The 14,526-nt window shown below is 33.5% G+C and overlaps 2 protein-coding genes across 4 annotated transcripts; one reads left to right on the forward strand and one right to left on the reverse strand.

The window, feature by feature from the left end:
• Positions 1-982: 982 nt before the first annotated feature.
• LOC123720541 lies at positions 983-4,259 on the forward strand. Its single transcript, XM_045677197.1, has 4 exons — positions 983-1,771; positions 2,259-2,342; positions 2,662-2,818; positions 3,759-4,259. The coding sequence occupies exons 1-4, from the start codon at positions 983-985 to the stop codon at positions 3,920-3,922; spliced, it is 1,194 nt and encodes a 397-aa protein (XP_045533153.1). The 3' UTR covers positions 3,923-4,259.
• A 453-nt stretch (positions 4,260-4,712) lies between these two features.
• On the reverse strand, positions 4,713-13,824 carry LOC123720202. 3 transcript variants are annotated; one of them, XM_045676736.1, is made up of 6 exons: positions 11,498-11,629; positions 10,381-10,642; positions 10,127-10,211; positions 9,708-9,817; positions 7,842-8,019; positions 4,713-4,904 (listed from the first exon to the last, which is right to left on the reverse strand). In XM_045676736.1, exons 2-6 carry the CDS (start codon positions 10,465-10,467, stop codon positions 4,849-4,851), a joined length of 516 nt encoding a protein of 171 aa, XP_045532692.1. In that variant the 5' UTR covers positions 10,468-10,642; positions 11,498-11,629; the 3' UTR covers positions 4,713-4,848. The 3 variants fall into 3 exon arrangements, with proteins under 3 accessions (XP_045532692.1, XP_045532693.1, XP_045532694.1); XM_045676737.1 differs by lacking the exons at positions 4,713-4,904; positions 7,842-8,019; positions 9,708-9,817; positions 10,127-10,211 and adding exons at positions 11,207-11,287; positions 12,948-13,121; positions 13,662-13,824 and having other exon boundaries at positions 10,479-10,642; positions 11,498-11,660; XM_045676738.1 differs by lacking the exons at positions 4,713-4,904; positions 7,842-8,019; positions 9,708-9,817; positions 10,127-10,211; positions 10,381-10,642 and adding exons at positions 11,183-11,287; positions 12,948-13,121; positions 13,662-13,824 and having other exon boundaries at positions 11,498-11,660.
• Positions 13,825-14,526: the final 702 nt, after the last annotated feature.

Genomic DNA, 14,526 nt, shown 5'->3' on the forward strand with positions numbered 1-14,526 from the left:
TTTGATGAATATTTCAGTAAAGTCATTACTAAATACTATAAAACATTGTACAAATTTGGTTATTCGTCCTATTGTTTCTGACAATTGATGGCGAAAGGTAATTAATAATAGATAGATTTAACTTACCTAATGTAGATTTTTCATCTCCATACATCTTGACCCAGGCTTAATTTTATGACTGAGTTATACACTCATTACTTATTCGTCTCTTTTTGAAGAATAGTGTCAACACTGTGATGGAAAGAGACAGAGGAGTAAAGTGAGTGACTATACGGTACATTTTCGTTTAGATGAAAAAGGAGGTGACCTATATTTACATTTCGGATATACCTTTACCTTACCTGTTATGAAAATAAATGTTGTAGGTTGGTGGACTCGGTTTCCGCTCTTAGACTCATAATTAGTCCGTTGTGCGTATGAATAAATGTTTTATTTATTAATATCGAAAGTCGCAGGCAAAACTTATAAACTTTCTAAATACTCCGTGTATTAAGGCTATTAAGTAATTGACTAGTCATTGTAATTATTAAAACAGAATGTCGATTCAGAAAGGAATTGTCAGTTGAAGCACTATTTTAACGATAAACGTAAGTAAAATAGTTATATCAATGATTTTCGTAGTTGTTCTTGGTCGGATTCGTCTTCAGTAAAATAAATAAAAATAAATCAATGGTGCTACAACCTTTTGAGGTCTATGCCTCAGATTCTGTATGTATGATCATTTGTTAATCGAATTGGCAAGTAGGTGAGCTTTCTGTACCTGACGCACGCCGTCGACTATTTGGGTCTAAGGCAAGCCGGTTTCCTCGCGATGTTATTCTGCACCGTTCGAGCTAATGATAAATGCGCACATAGGTATAAAATCCATTGGTGCACAGCCGGGGACCGAACCTACGACCTCAGGGATGAGAGTCGCACGCTGAAGCCACTAGGCCATTACTGCTCTTTCGTCTTCAGTAACAAATAAATTATTTTCAGGAAAATGTCCAACACGGAGTATTTATCCAAGGATATTCTTGAAGACCAGTATATCCGATCGTTTTCTCCGTTTCATTACATCGAAGTAGCTTTAGGCACAAGTCGTATCCATTTACGGAACAGATTTGTCACCAGCCCGACTTTATCTCAAAAAGTATATTCTCTCGTTTGCGCTGTGTTGACTTGCGCTCTCCACATCTATGTGACAATTACGTACTTCGAAAAATATTATAAATATCCGATAATTTACTACACTTTCGTATCTCTAGCTAGTATGCACTTTTTGACGTTCGCCTGCAATATTATACATCTAAGATTTTTCAATACTATAGAAAATCAGGAATTTTACGTCCAAATGCAACAGTTAGACAGGTTGTTGAAGGTACATGATTGTTTAAATAACATGCAGTATTTATACAATATTTACACAGTGGTTGCATCTACTCTGATTTTGTTTATCACCTTTATCTGTGGCGTATTTCTGCATTATCTATTAGCAATTGGTTTTATCGGAGTTATTTATGGAGTCCTATGTTGTGCCCTCGAATGGATGCATTGCGCAAGCTTGTTGATATATTTCTATTTGCGTATACGTTATATAAACGCGATAATATCAAATCATTTAGAAGGGAAATTGGTTTTGACTGAAATAAAACACTTTCGATTACCCAGAAGAAGTTTGTTGCGACATTTAGCATCGTCGGTGCATGATTTTGAATCAAGTCCCGTGGATTTGTATGTAGAGGCATTGTTTGACGCGTACTCTACTTTTCAGAATCTATACAGATTTCAGGTAAAGTAAATTTGAGTAATTTCCTATATTATATTTTAAATTTTCGAGATTACAAAAAAAAACTAGTTGAGCTTGAAGTCCCGTGGATTTGTAGCAGAGGCGTTGAACAGACCCAAGCTATAAAGCAAATTCGGCTCTGTACTGTACTGTACAGAAAACAACGTCTATAACGAGAGGACGTTTAAGTATTAAGCCGCGGCTAATAAATGGACTACCCAGTCAGTTATAAAATAGCCTCGTAACATAAAAAGTAAATTGAAAAACTATTTTTGTATGCATTTGTCGCGCTCCTATGGTTACACTACAAGACTATGGTTAGATTAATACAATCATGATTTGGATTATATTATTCTGTAAAATAAATTAATATTTTTTACGCTGTCTTTCTACACTTGGCTCTTGGACACTATTACCTAGAATGAATACTTTTCATCAAAATAATAAACCCAAATTTGTAATGTATCTTATATGTACAGTTATTTTTCAGCTCCTATTGTTTGTCGGCAACTTCTTTATACATTGTCTTCTGAGTTTCTTTGTTGAAATACTGTCAGCGCAGAAAGGGTTGATTGTAAGTCTAAACCAATAATAAATAATAATCCAGTGGCGCCTCTTTATTTCATAGACAAGTAGGTGATTAGCTTCAAGCCTGAAAGATGTATTCGAGTTGAAAAATGCCGGTTTCCTCACGATGTTTCCCTTCACCGTACAAGCGAGTCTAAGATATGCACTTAGACAAACAGACGGGGATCGAACCTATGTCTTCAACCTACGTCGTGGATTCGCAACTTAGAACCACTAGCACAATACAGTTGCTAACGAAATATAATAAAATAACATCAGTTTTTGTTAGTCCGAAGATAGTAGTTTTAATGGAGATAACTTTGCAGAACAGAGAAACATGGATGGAGTTCACGGACATGCCAGCTATTTCATTGATATCCATGCTTACAGCCACAGCAATCAGCATACGTTGTGAACTATTTCTTCGCGAAGTAATGCGTACCAGGCGACTTTGTGTAAACGTACTTGCAAGACATTATGATGGTACTGTTATACCTTTAGTATGTAGGTTATATTGCTGAACCTTGCCTTTAATACGTCAGGTAATCAAACGGAAGGTTGATAAGTATACCAAGTGGGAGCAGAGGCAGTCTATTCTCAATCCCTAACAAACTTACGCCTCTGTTTTCTTAATATTTATATTTATATATATAAAATACAATTTAAAAAGAGTATTTTATGTACCCGTATAACATACTAGTTAAGAAAACACCTTTTAAACGGATTGAAGCTATGTATTATTATTAAAAACTTGTCTTCAGTCATCGTGATCACGCACGTTGAAAAGCACACTTAAAATTATGTAAATAATTGTAAGTTTTTAATAATAATACATAGCTTCAATCCGTTTAAAAAAGTGTTTTCTTAATGTGTAAAAGCTATGTTAACAAAAGACAATACAATATACCAGTTACCAACGCTTTATTTGATATCTTGGCCATCATAGTCCTTATTCTTAATCAGCTACCGAATTTGTTAACATAGACTTATTGAAGCAATATGTAATGCCGAAATATCTAATATATAATAGTAGTATCTTGTCTTTAGATTACGTGAGTTATATTCATTTAAATTAAACTTTTAAATGTCATCATACGTTTAGTCTCATATATTTTCTTTTTTTTATATAGAACCGACGGGCTCACCTGATGTTAAGTGATACCGCCGCCGATGGACACTCTCAATGCCAGAGGGCTCGCGTGTGCGTTGCCGGCCTTTACAGAATTGGTACGCTCTTTTCTTGAAGGACCTTAAGTCGGTTCCACATGGCGGTGGTTTAATTACTCAGTCATCGAAAGAACATATAACTTAAAGATATTTAATGTACACAGTACTTAGTTTTGTAACATTAGTTATGCCCCACAAATCAATAATTGCCAACATATTCGATATTTAAAATAATTTAAAAATATATGCATTTCAGGTGTGATACGAGATAAGGCAAAGAGAATTCTGCGCACACTTGACGCACGCCCGCCATCACTAAGTGTATATGATATGTGGCATATGCATGCTGGTACTTTGCCAGCGGTTACCAACATATTAACTACACTTATGGTCGCTATTCTTCAATTTGTCTTATTGTAGGGCACTAGCAGTATGAATTATATTTATACTACCAACTACTTTTCAAGTATAGTTGTAAGTCTTTTCCCCTTTTTGGTCTTTTTGAATTAAATATTTTCTAGTGAATATAGTCGTCTTTGGTACACGCGAGCACTATGCATTTAAATAAAACTTTTGTGACATATAAATATGCAATTATATAGATATTAAGAGGGCTCGCGAGTGCGTTGACGGCCTTTTAAGAATTTGTACGCTCTTTTCTTGAAGGAGAACCCCTTTCTCAACCCTGAGAAGCTGTGATTAGAACGTCGTGTGTTCTGTGCACCAATTGTTTTTTCCTGTGTGCGCATTTACAATAAGGAACATTAACAATAAGGATAACATCGTGAGGAAACCGTTTAAGCGGGTTTAAGGCTGTGTCAGGGAGATAGTGTCGTTGGTTGTTTTCATATGTATATATATAAATATTAATATAAACAATATATTTTTTTTTGTTTTTGAATTTTTAACATCGCTTTAATAGCTGGTTTTTTATTTCTTAAATAGAAAATAATCTTTTCTTTACTCACAGTGGTTGCCTGGAAGAGATCGCTCGTAAGCGATAAGGCCGCCAGTTGCCCTCCTTTTGATTTAATTATGTTAATTTTTATTTTGTAGTGTAACGAAGTGTAAATAAATAAATAATCTGTCGTGCGGAACAACGCCCTGTTTACACATCTGGCCAAATGCTTATCGCTCACAACCACTTGGTGATCCAAAAAAAAAAAACGCGTTATAAGTGTATTTGAAAAAGTCTTATTCTCTAACGTAACAAGGAACGAGTTATAGAGTATAAAGTCTTTATAAGTCTATTGTAATAAAACTCAGGACATCTGTAACAGATTATATTTCCTATAAAATTCGTCACAAAAGCAATATCGGATGATTTTCGTGTTGGTTTTGCTCAGTCAAGCAGTATTCTGGATAACGTAGCTGTTCGCTACGGTTATGAAGTATATCCACACTGAAAAACAAAAATTACTTTCTTAAAATTTATATTAAACCTTTTTTTATTTAAACATTCAAACAATTCTGCAATTTTAAATTATACCAGTCATGATTGCATATCTTTATACGTATAAAGATGATTTATTCATAAGTCAAAGTCAAAGTCAAAAATCATTTATTTATATAAACTCACTACACTACATTGTGTTACCTATATGAATAAATATGATCGTCAAAAAAAATACATTAAATGTTTCTAATTTTACATTTACTGCCAGTTCTCAAATCAAGGGAACGGAATATAAGAACTGGCAATAAACTCTCCGCCACTCTTTTTAATCGCCAAGTTTTTTTTCGTATTACACAACGAAGATTGTATTGTGTTGAAGAGATTGCAACCATTACACCATGTTCCACATGACATCTTAAGTAATATATAATAATAAAATAAATTAAAAACAAAGATTTGTCTCAGATCGTCAAAGATCCTCTATCAGCAGGAGGCATGGTGAAATAGGAGCACGCACATTCTCGTGGGAATAACACGCAAATACATAGTAGAAATAACTAACATCCGCATACACGAATTCAAGACTTTAAGTATCCGTCAAAACGGTTCTAAAACGTACTTTTTAAATATGCTAAGCTCTTATTTTTTTTAAATTGTATCTCGTTTTACACACATAGTATATAATAGCTGAATCTGCTAAAAATATGCAACAGTAAACATTTCATCCCAGATACTATCAAGTATATTCTTAAGAGAAATTGCGTACAATTTTTCACATTGAGGTAGAAAAACGTATAAATTATGAAATGCAAGCCTAAGGGTAAAAGGTTATCGACTAGACTTAATCAAGATAATACGATATAATTTATAGCACCTCCCTGATATATTACTTGGAATATTGCTGAACGCCGAAAAAACGTTTAATTTCAAACAACATTAACGCGAATTCAGTTTTAGTCTTGACTAATGTCTTACGTTTAGTCTTCGTACTAAAATGAATTAAAAAGACCCTGTTGACTCACCATCGTTTGGCAAGTCTCTTGACAGCCAATCCTAATATTAGGTCCTTTCATATGAAATTGGCGTATTTCGTATTGGCCACTTTAATCACGATGTTCTCCTGTTTGGTAAGGAATTCCAAATTCAAATTTGTACTGCTATTTACTCATGTATTTGTGCTTCGATGACCGTCATTCATTTGTTTTTTTCTGTTTGCGTCACTCATTTTACAAAATGGAAAACTTAAAGTATCGCATTATTTACGAGTACGAGTTCCGCCGTGGCACTAGTGCTGCGGAAACGACTCGATGGCTGAATGATGTGTATGGCGGTGTTGCAAAAGAAAACACAGTTCGTTTTTGGTTCCAAGGTTTCCGTTCTGGAAATTTCGACCTGCAGAACAAGCCCCGTGGACGGCCTGAGACCCAAGTTGATAATGAAGTATTGAAGGCTATTGTGGAAGCGGATCCATTGCAAACCACGTCCGAGTCAGCTGCAGGCTGCGGTGTTAGTGATAAAACTGTTTTAATTCACTTGAAGCAAATTGGGAAGATTAAAAAGCTTGAAAGGTGGGTACCTCACGAATTGACTGAAGCAAACCGGCAAACGCGCGTCGACTGCTGCGTTACATTACTCAACCGGCACAATAATGAAGGTATTTTAAACCTTCCTGTAAAAGAATCATTACCTGTGATGAAAAATGAATTCTTTACGATAATCGGAAGCGCTCAGCGCAATGGTTGGATCCTTGCCAGCCAGCCAAATCCTGCCCCAAGCGAAAATTAACCCCAAAAAAGTTACTTGTTAGCGTTTGGTGGATTAGTGCCGGTATTGTTCATTGCAGTTTTCTCAAATCTGGCCAGACTATTACGGCTGATGTCTATTGTCAGCAATTGCAAACCATGATGGAAAAGCTAGCGGCTAAACAACCTAGGCTGGTCAATCGCTCCATGCCACTGTTACTTCACGACACCGCTAGACCACACACTGCACAGCAGACGGCTACCAAATTAGGAGAGCTCCAATTGGAATGTCTAAGACATCATCCGTACTCCCCGGACCTTGCTCCAACAGATTACCATTTTTTTTCGAAATTTGGACAACTTCTTGAAAGGGAAAAAAATTCACTCTGATGGGGCAGTCCAAATCGCCTTCACAGATTTTATTGATTCCCGTCCGACTGTTTTTTTTAGTAAAGGGATCAACTACCTATGAGATGGCAAAAGTGCATAGAAAACAATGGTTCATACATTGATTAATTAAATATATTATATTTAAAAATATTCGACTTTTTGTTCCTCCCATACAAAACGCCAATTTCATAATATGTAAGGACCTAATAATAAAAATAATACACGATTTGATAACGTCCTACCTCTAGCTTCTTATGTAAAAATTCTTATGTAACTTGCTTTAGTTCTTATTGTAAATAGATATACTATACAACATTAAACTGCCTAAGTAAAATATGTTATTTATGGAACTAAATTTTTGTTCATTATTAACTACTAGTAAATAATTACATGAAAAAATCTTGATTCACTTATGTTGCTCTCATAACTAGTTCGCTGAAAGCGCAGAATCGTGAAATATCTTTACGCTTCCCGACACAGTGATAAATTGATAAGCCAATTTGCTGACTGACTTCACTTAGAATTATCTCGCAATAATATAGTTGTTGGGCCAATGTTACTTGTTACTAACGCTTATAGTTGAGTCATGTATTTATTAATTATAAGCAAATACCCTGAGGAGAGAGCTTTTTGTGTAAAGTAATAATTTCTTTGCTTTTGAAATCAAATTATTTCTCAACTACATATGATGACATAAAGCTTACAGTACCTACCCTACAAAACGCTATGCTACGTTAGTAAAAAACGCTACAACAATATAACAGTTGTTCTGTAATACAATATATTATTTAGCTTGTAATAAAGAACTTACAAAACAGATAAGCAATGACTAGCACCAGCAAAGCAGATCCCGATAGCCAGTCAAAGTCAGATAGTATACAGGCTGGCTTTAAGAGACATTCGCACGCGGTCATCAGAACCATTATGAAGCCAATTAGTACCCCAAGAAATGTCAGCCAGACGAACACTTGAACTAATCCTTCGTCATCCTGGAAGAGTCGTAACTGTGTTATACTTGTCCTACTGTAATAGATGTCAGGGCGTAGATGAAAGTTCGTTCATTATTTATTACAGCGGCTTAAAAATTGCGGGTTTCGCAATTTTTTCTTTTAAGATGCGTTCTAACTCTCATATTCCTAGGATTAGTAAGTTAGCTAATAAATTTTCACCTCCAATAATAGTTCCGGTAGTTATTAAGTATGAAGTATTCTGTGTTTGCCTGTTAAAGACCGTAAAGTTACTTTTTGACATTATTTTTGTTTGTTTCTAATTGTAAGATAATATTGTAATGCCCGTAGGAAAACCTTTTATAAAATAAATAAATGCTGTGTATCCGAAGATTATATTGAGACATCTTAGCACCGGTCAAATACTCATATGAGTAATGGCTATATTAAACTAAATAGCATAAGAAATTCGTTAGATTAAATAGTTATAGATTACTAATCTAAACTTAAATTTTGTATGGAAAATTGTTGCTCATTTAGAATTAAATGAATAAAACTGATATTAAATTATTGACGATGTAATGAAGACTAGGGTAGAGTTCACAAGTTCCTCCTTGCATCATTAAAAGCATGCTAATAGATTTAAAGGTGGACTGTAATGATTATATCGAAAAGACCTAGGGAAAGAAGAAGAGGGATTCCCAAAAAAGGTGGGTAGACGAAAGAAAACCGGTAGCAGGAAGCGAATGGAGAAATAAAGCCATATACAGAGTCGGTTAGAGAAAGCTGCATTACATTATACAGGATAACAAGAAAAAAATTATTATAGTATTGTCTTTTGTTGACATAGCTGCTACACATTAAGGAAAACACTTTTTGAACGGATTGAAGCTATGTATTATTATTAAAAACTTATAATTATTTAGATAATTCTAAATTTTATTTTTTTCCGACGATATAATAATACATAGCTTCAATCCGTTCAAAAAGTGTTTTTCTTAGAAATAATTATTTTTTATAATTAAATTTTTATTATGATTGGATAATAAACGGGCTTTTGTTAATATTTAATATACTTTATTACATACATATATCTATGTAAGAAATAGTACCTGTAAATACCTTTTCATATTCGCAATATCGTGTGACGTCCGTCTTGTACGCTAGACGAGATGAGACAAGATGTCCAATTGCAACGGCAATCATGGTTCAAATTAAATACCCAATAGATCTCTTGTTTAGAAAATTAGAAAAAAAATACAGACACAAATTTATGACCTGTACCAAAGATTACAAGAACCTACTCATAATTTATGATTTGACGCGATTAGTACTACGTGAGCTTGATAATTTTAATTTTCGTGACGGATCATTATTATTTGCGTTATTGATACCAAAAACCACTAGGAATATAATCAGATAAATAAGATTATTGTATTAAAAAAAATTAGTTTATTCGAGTAAACAGTATAAGCAATTTAATTTATACAAAAATTTATATATTATACCTAGATTTTTATAGTTTGGTATTGGTAATGATAATTGATAAAAAGTATTTATATTTATAATGTAAAAATCTCATGCCTGAGATCGTAGGTTCGAATCCCCGCAGGGCATCAATGGACGTTTCTGTCACATGTGAAATCCGAAAAAATCAACGGCGTGTGACAGGCTCAAAAGGCTGTATAAAAAAAACGTGACATGCATCAGCTATGGAGGCTTGAACTTACCGCTAAAGTAGCAAAGAAAAGCACGACTCCTGTGAACATAAATATTAAGGACACGATGACCATACCGGTAGGTATGAGGACACTTGTTGCTGACATTACTTGATCAGTCGCTAGAAAATATAAGTGTAATGGTATTTCCTCTTTACCCAGCTTTGAAATCAAACAGTATTTGGTGGATGCTGTATAGCTATCTAGTGTGCGTTAAAATTGAAAAAAAAAAACAAAAGAAAAATATTATTGGGGCATAAAGAAGCGACTCCAGAGGTTAATTCAAACAATCAGATTATTTTTTGTTACATTATGGAAATATATAATACAAACTGTTCAATATTATCGATTATATATTACTTATATAGTGTTAAAGTTATTTATATTATAAATTATATGCGTGATTTCTTAAATAGGAAAGAAAAACTTACCTTGAATATTGGTAACACCTTGAGCTTTACCGTAATTTATATTTGATTTCTTTTCTAATACACTTAAAAAGATTACGCCCGACATCTAGAAACAAAGAAAATTGGAACATTAAACCCCAGGGATTTGACGATCATAGCCATTTAGAAAAATGTTTTAATGCGGGAGAAATTCACATTTATTTTAACACCAGATAATCACAAAGCGGGTTCATCTAAATACATCTGAACTTACAGTACAAAATTGGTAAACCTACTATAGAAATAATTGAGATAAGCATCATTCCAACTCGTAGTGATATTCCTAGACAGCATTTTTCTACTTCCGGAAATATTTCACACATCTTAAAATTTCTCAAATCATATCATTTGCATAAAATATAGTCTGAAAGATGACAGTGACGCACCACGCGCGGCATTACAGCTAGTTTAGATTACATAGTTTTAGAGCGAACATTTGACATTTGACATTTTCATGAATAGGTTTAATCACTTTCTGTGGTTTTTGTCATACTATATCTGAAATTAAAAAAGGAAAGTTTTGATAACGTAAGAAGAAACGTATTTTGTGTTTTGTTTGATTCTAATTACGGACATAAGACAGAGCTTGTCGGGTATTTGTTAATTGCGTTTAAATTTTTTGTATTATTCACTCGTATCGTATACTTTACTATTTTCAAGGTTAAGTTTCTCCTTCATGATTTCAAAATAAAATCACGGAAAATTAAATTAAACAATATTATAAGAAGAATCGAATCGTATAACCACTTCAGGTTTAAATTTTTCATACTGCCTGAATAAATAATATTCTAATTCACGCAGAACTCATTTCACAATTGTTTAAAAATCTTCAATACTTGTTAAATTCTTTTAATTGACAAATAAATTTTTAATAAACGTTTTATTTAATTAGTGACAATAATAATTATCAATATTATTGATAATTTAAGTATAGATAATTTATATAGTATAATTAGAGAATATAATATTTAACCTGTAAGTTGAGTTAACGGCGTATCGAAAATAATTACCAATTAGGAGTAAAACAAAAGACTTCTCTAAATATATAAAATTATTATTTACAAGACAATTATATAATCTCTTCATTTAAATACTTTATTGACATCCGTAGACTGTTCACAACTATCATGAAATACATTGTCACTGCAAAAAAAATAATATATAAATACCTATGAAGAATACCAAGCCATACCAAGATTTTAAGGAGTATATCCATAAAATGGCATCCATGGCAATAGCATATTATTTTATTAAAACAATATTATTAGATATTGAATTTTGACAATTAGCTGATGAGCGCTATGGCATTATATTTTTCTTTACTTATTTAGATTGTTTAACAAACAAACTTACATAAAACAATAACAACCATCAACACGAGTAGCACGGCACCTGCCACGACACAATTTGAATGAATGAAGAAGCAGAAGATGACCAGGATGAAGAAGAGCAGCACAACAGTACTACTGAACACTACCACGCCCCATTGGTAGATTTCGATTAACACTGGTAGGTTCTACAATAGAGAATTATATAAATGAATCATTAGCCTGATTAAAGCTACAGCTTATTAACTATTCAATATTTCTTGATTAATTAGGATTGGAAAATCTAGATTTTTTTATATGGGCAGTCATTACAGCCCATGCACACACATTTTAGTGGGTGCTTTACCGTCCTATGAGGGTGGACTATGCTCTTTATTTAACAAGCCATTGGCTTATTTTGGTCAAAACAAAGAAGTTGGTATTTGGGAGAAACAATCCAACAACAACAAACAATATGAGCAGTGTTCCATATTAGTTCGTACTTAAGCCTTGTAGAGCTGTATACCAAAACACCCAGCTTTTTGGAAGCCAGTTTAGTCAGCTTTTTCTGTGTGTATGGATTTCTTTCGATATGCCAACTCCAAGTATACTGAGGTTGTGTGTACTGTAATACTAAGGAGAGCGCTTTCAAGTTGGACACGACAAATGGATATGTCTTGGCAGAAATGCAGTTTCAACACGTTATTGTAATAAATCCAATTCGATTATATTTTATAAATAAAGAGGTTTTATTGAATAGGATTCAGAGGTCCCAAAAGACAGTTACTTCAATATATTTCGAACATTTCATGCATAAGTACACTATATTATCATTAGAATAAAACAGTTTTCTTTGTTATTTACTTTAACCGCTTTAAATCTTAAACAGATCCCACAGGACCAACACAACCACGCACAAAGTAATGAAAATGGATCACTATATAATAAAGATGCCATCGATCGTAATAAAAAACCTACTACAATGCGGTAGACACAAGGGTAGTTTGCAATAAGTAGAAAAACAAAGGTTTACGCCTCGTTAATTATTCTGAGAAATTGATGGCGTTCATCTGGTTTTATATTAAAATCTTTCCAATATTTCTTTTATTGTTTTTCTATTTATTGTGTATGCTTCGGATCTCATTACTAGAGACATTAAACTATATTCGACGACAATAAAATGAGAGATACATGGTCTCAGTAGTTCTTATACTCCTATTAATTTAATTCTAATACGTTAATCTAGCCTGTAGGAATTCTGGGAGCTAAGAAATTTGGCGGCTTAAAAATATTTTCTTGCGCACTAGTGATTAAAAGATCACCGTTTATATGACTGGCACATTTTCAATTTATATTGAGTAGATGTAAACATATATGCTTTCTTTGCCCTGTCCTTGTCTATTCCAAATTCATTCACAATACAGATTCACTCTACAGCTGTGGAAAGACGTCATTAAGATAAAGGTGTGATATAGGAAAAATAAAAGATAACTAACGCAACAAGCTCCAATAAGTAGTAATGCACTGACAAAACATAGCATAATAGACACTGCACCAAGCACAATTTGTATGCCGTTTTCTGTGGCTGAACTATGGTACGATAACACAGGATCCATGTCCCAGAATCCACGTGTATGGGTGACATTTGGCGCAAATAGGAGGCCTGATAGCTGCAAAAAATTTGATAGTTGTAATTAAGTGACTCAATTATTTTGGACCTTAACTAAACGACGAAGCACGTCCATCGCGACTGTTGGAGTCTGCAGAAGGACTAACCGTTTTCATTACGATGATAAAAAGAGTGTATTTTATTGTTGTTTTGTATGTAAACCGTACTTTTGTTATTTTGAATAGCTAAAAACATTTTAAACAGTAAACAGGGTAGCTAAAACTACGATCTACTATACGAACTACGATCGATTGAAATTTATGATGATTTATCATGATTATGAATTTATCACCGTAACTAAATATAGTTACGGTGATAAATTTCAATACCTCTTATTTTCTATTAATGTAGATTTCTCGTCCTTTTGTATACACGTATATTTCGGTAGTACAAAATAGATACGCGTTATACAAGCACATCTTTTGTTCAAGGTGTTTTTATTGAAATTTATTAGTGTTTTTGTTATAATCTACGAGTTTTCCCTAATAGATAAGCATTATGAAACAGGAGTTATCTCTCTGTAGACTTTCACGTTACTTACGAATGAAAAAACTGCGATCATTACTGTGCCTGCGCGCAGAAAGCAACAGAAACAACAGCTGATCACAGTCGGGAGTCTATCCATAAACTTCATTTCGGCGGAATATACTTTTAATTTATGTTATAATTATCGTAAACATGATTTATTATAAAGATTGACACTGACGTTTTTAACTTTTTTTGTTTACAGTGAAAGAGTATTTTTGTTTATCAAAATTAGTTTATACAGAGTGTTTTAGTAATTTTGTACCCTCTACGCTTGTAGACATTAGAAGTCAGGTAATTGTATCAAAGTAAAGAACGTCCAAAATCGATGCATAACGTAATTTAAGTTATATTAGTTTGTAAAAATAAAAATATTCGGCTTCGGATTTCTGTATCCTTTTCATGATCATTTGTCAATCTAATATTCAAGTAGGTGATCAGCCTTCTGTGACTGACACAAGCCGTCGACTTTTTGGGTCTAAGGCAAGCTGGTTTCCTCACGACATTTTACTCCACTGTTCGAGCTAATGTTAAATGCGCACATAGAAAGAAAGTCCATTGGTGCTGAGCCGGGGATCGAACCTGCGACCTCAGGGATGAGAATGCTGAATCCACTTGGCCAACACTGAACTGTGCTAGTGGTATATTAGTTTTTATATTATATAATGTACCCATGTATTTATTAGTAATCAAAGTAAATCTCAACCTAAATCGAGCAGCTAGAATATGATATGGATTTATACTGTATTACGTAAACAGTATTAATACCCAAAATAAATTGTTTAATATATCTTAATGTACGTTCCAAATAAGGCTTTATCAAATTACATTTGGGTGTCAAATTACTGTTACGCAAATAAAGTCCTTCGCTCCTACGCAAG

Source organism: Pieris brassicae, chromosome 2 (genome assembly GCF_905147105.1).
Source record: "Pieris brassicae chromosome 2, ilPieBrab1.1, whole genome shotgun sequence".
Classification (NCBI taxonomy): domain Eukaryota; kingdom Metazoa; phylum Arthropoda; class Insecta; order Lepidoptera; family Pieridae; genus Pieris; species Pieris brassicae.

What these genes read in the sequence shown, in the direction of transcription:
- LOC123720541 (XM_045677197.1), top strand. Translation starts at nt 983, where the DNA reads ATGTCCAACACGGAGTATTTATCCAAGGATATTCTTGAAGACCAGTAT. An exon ending in CAGCGCAGAAAGGGTTGATT is followed by an intron (nt 2,343 to 2,661) that starts GTAAGTCTAAAC and finishes ATAACTTTGCAG; the next exon opens with AACAGAGAAACATGGATGGA. An exon ending in ACTTGCAAGACATTATGATG is followed by an intron (nt 2,819 to 3,758) that starts GTACTGTTATAC and finishes TATGCATTTCAG; the next exon opens with GTGTGATACGAGATAAGGCA.
- LOC123720202 (XM_045676736.1), bottom strand. Translation starts at nt 10,467, where the DNA reads ATGTGTGAAATATTTCCGGAAGTAGAAAAATGCTGTCTAGGAATATCA. An exon ending in AGGTGTTACCAATATTCAAG is followed by an intron (nt 9,818 to 10,126) that starts GTAAGTTTTTCT and finishes TATATTTTCTAG; the next exon opens with CGACTGATCAAGTAATGTCA. An exon ending in AGTCATTGCTTATCTGTTTT is followed by an intron (nt 4,905 to 7,841) that starts GTAAGTTCTTTA and finishes TTTGTTTTTCAG; the next exon opens with TGTGGATATACTTCATAACC.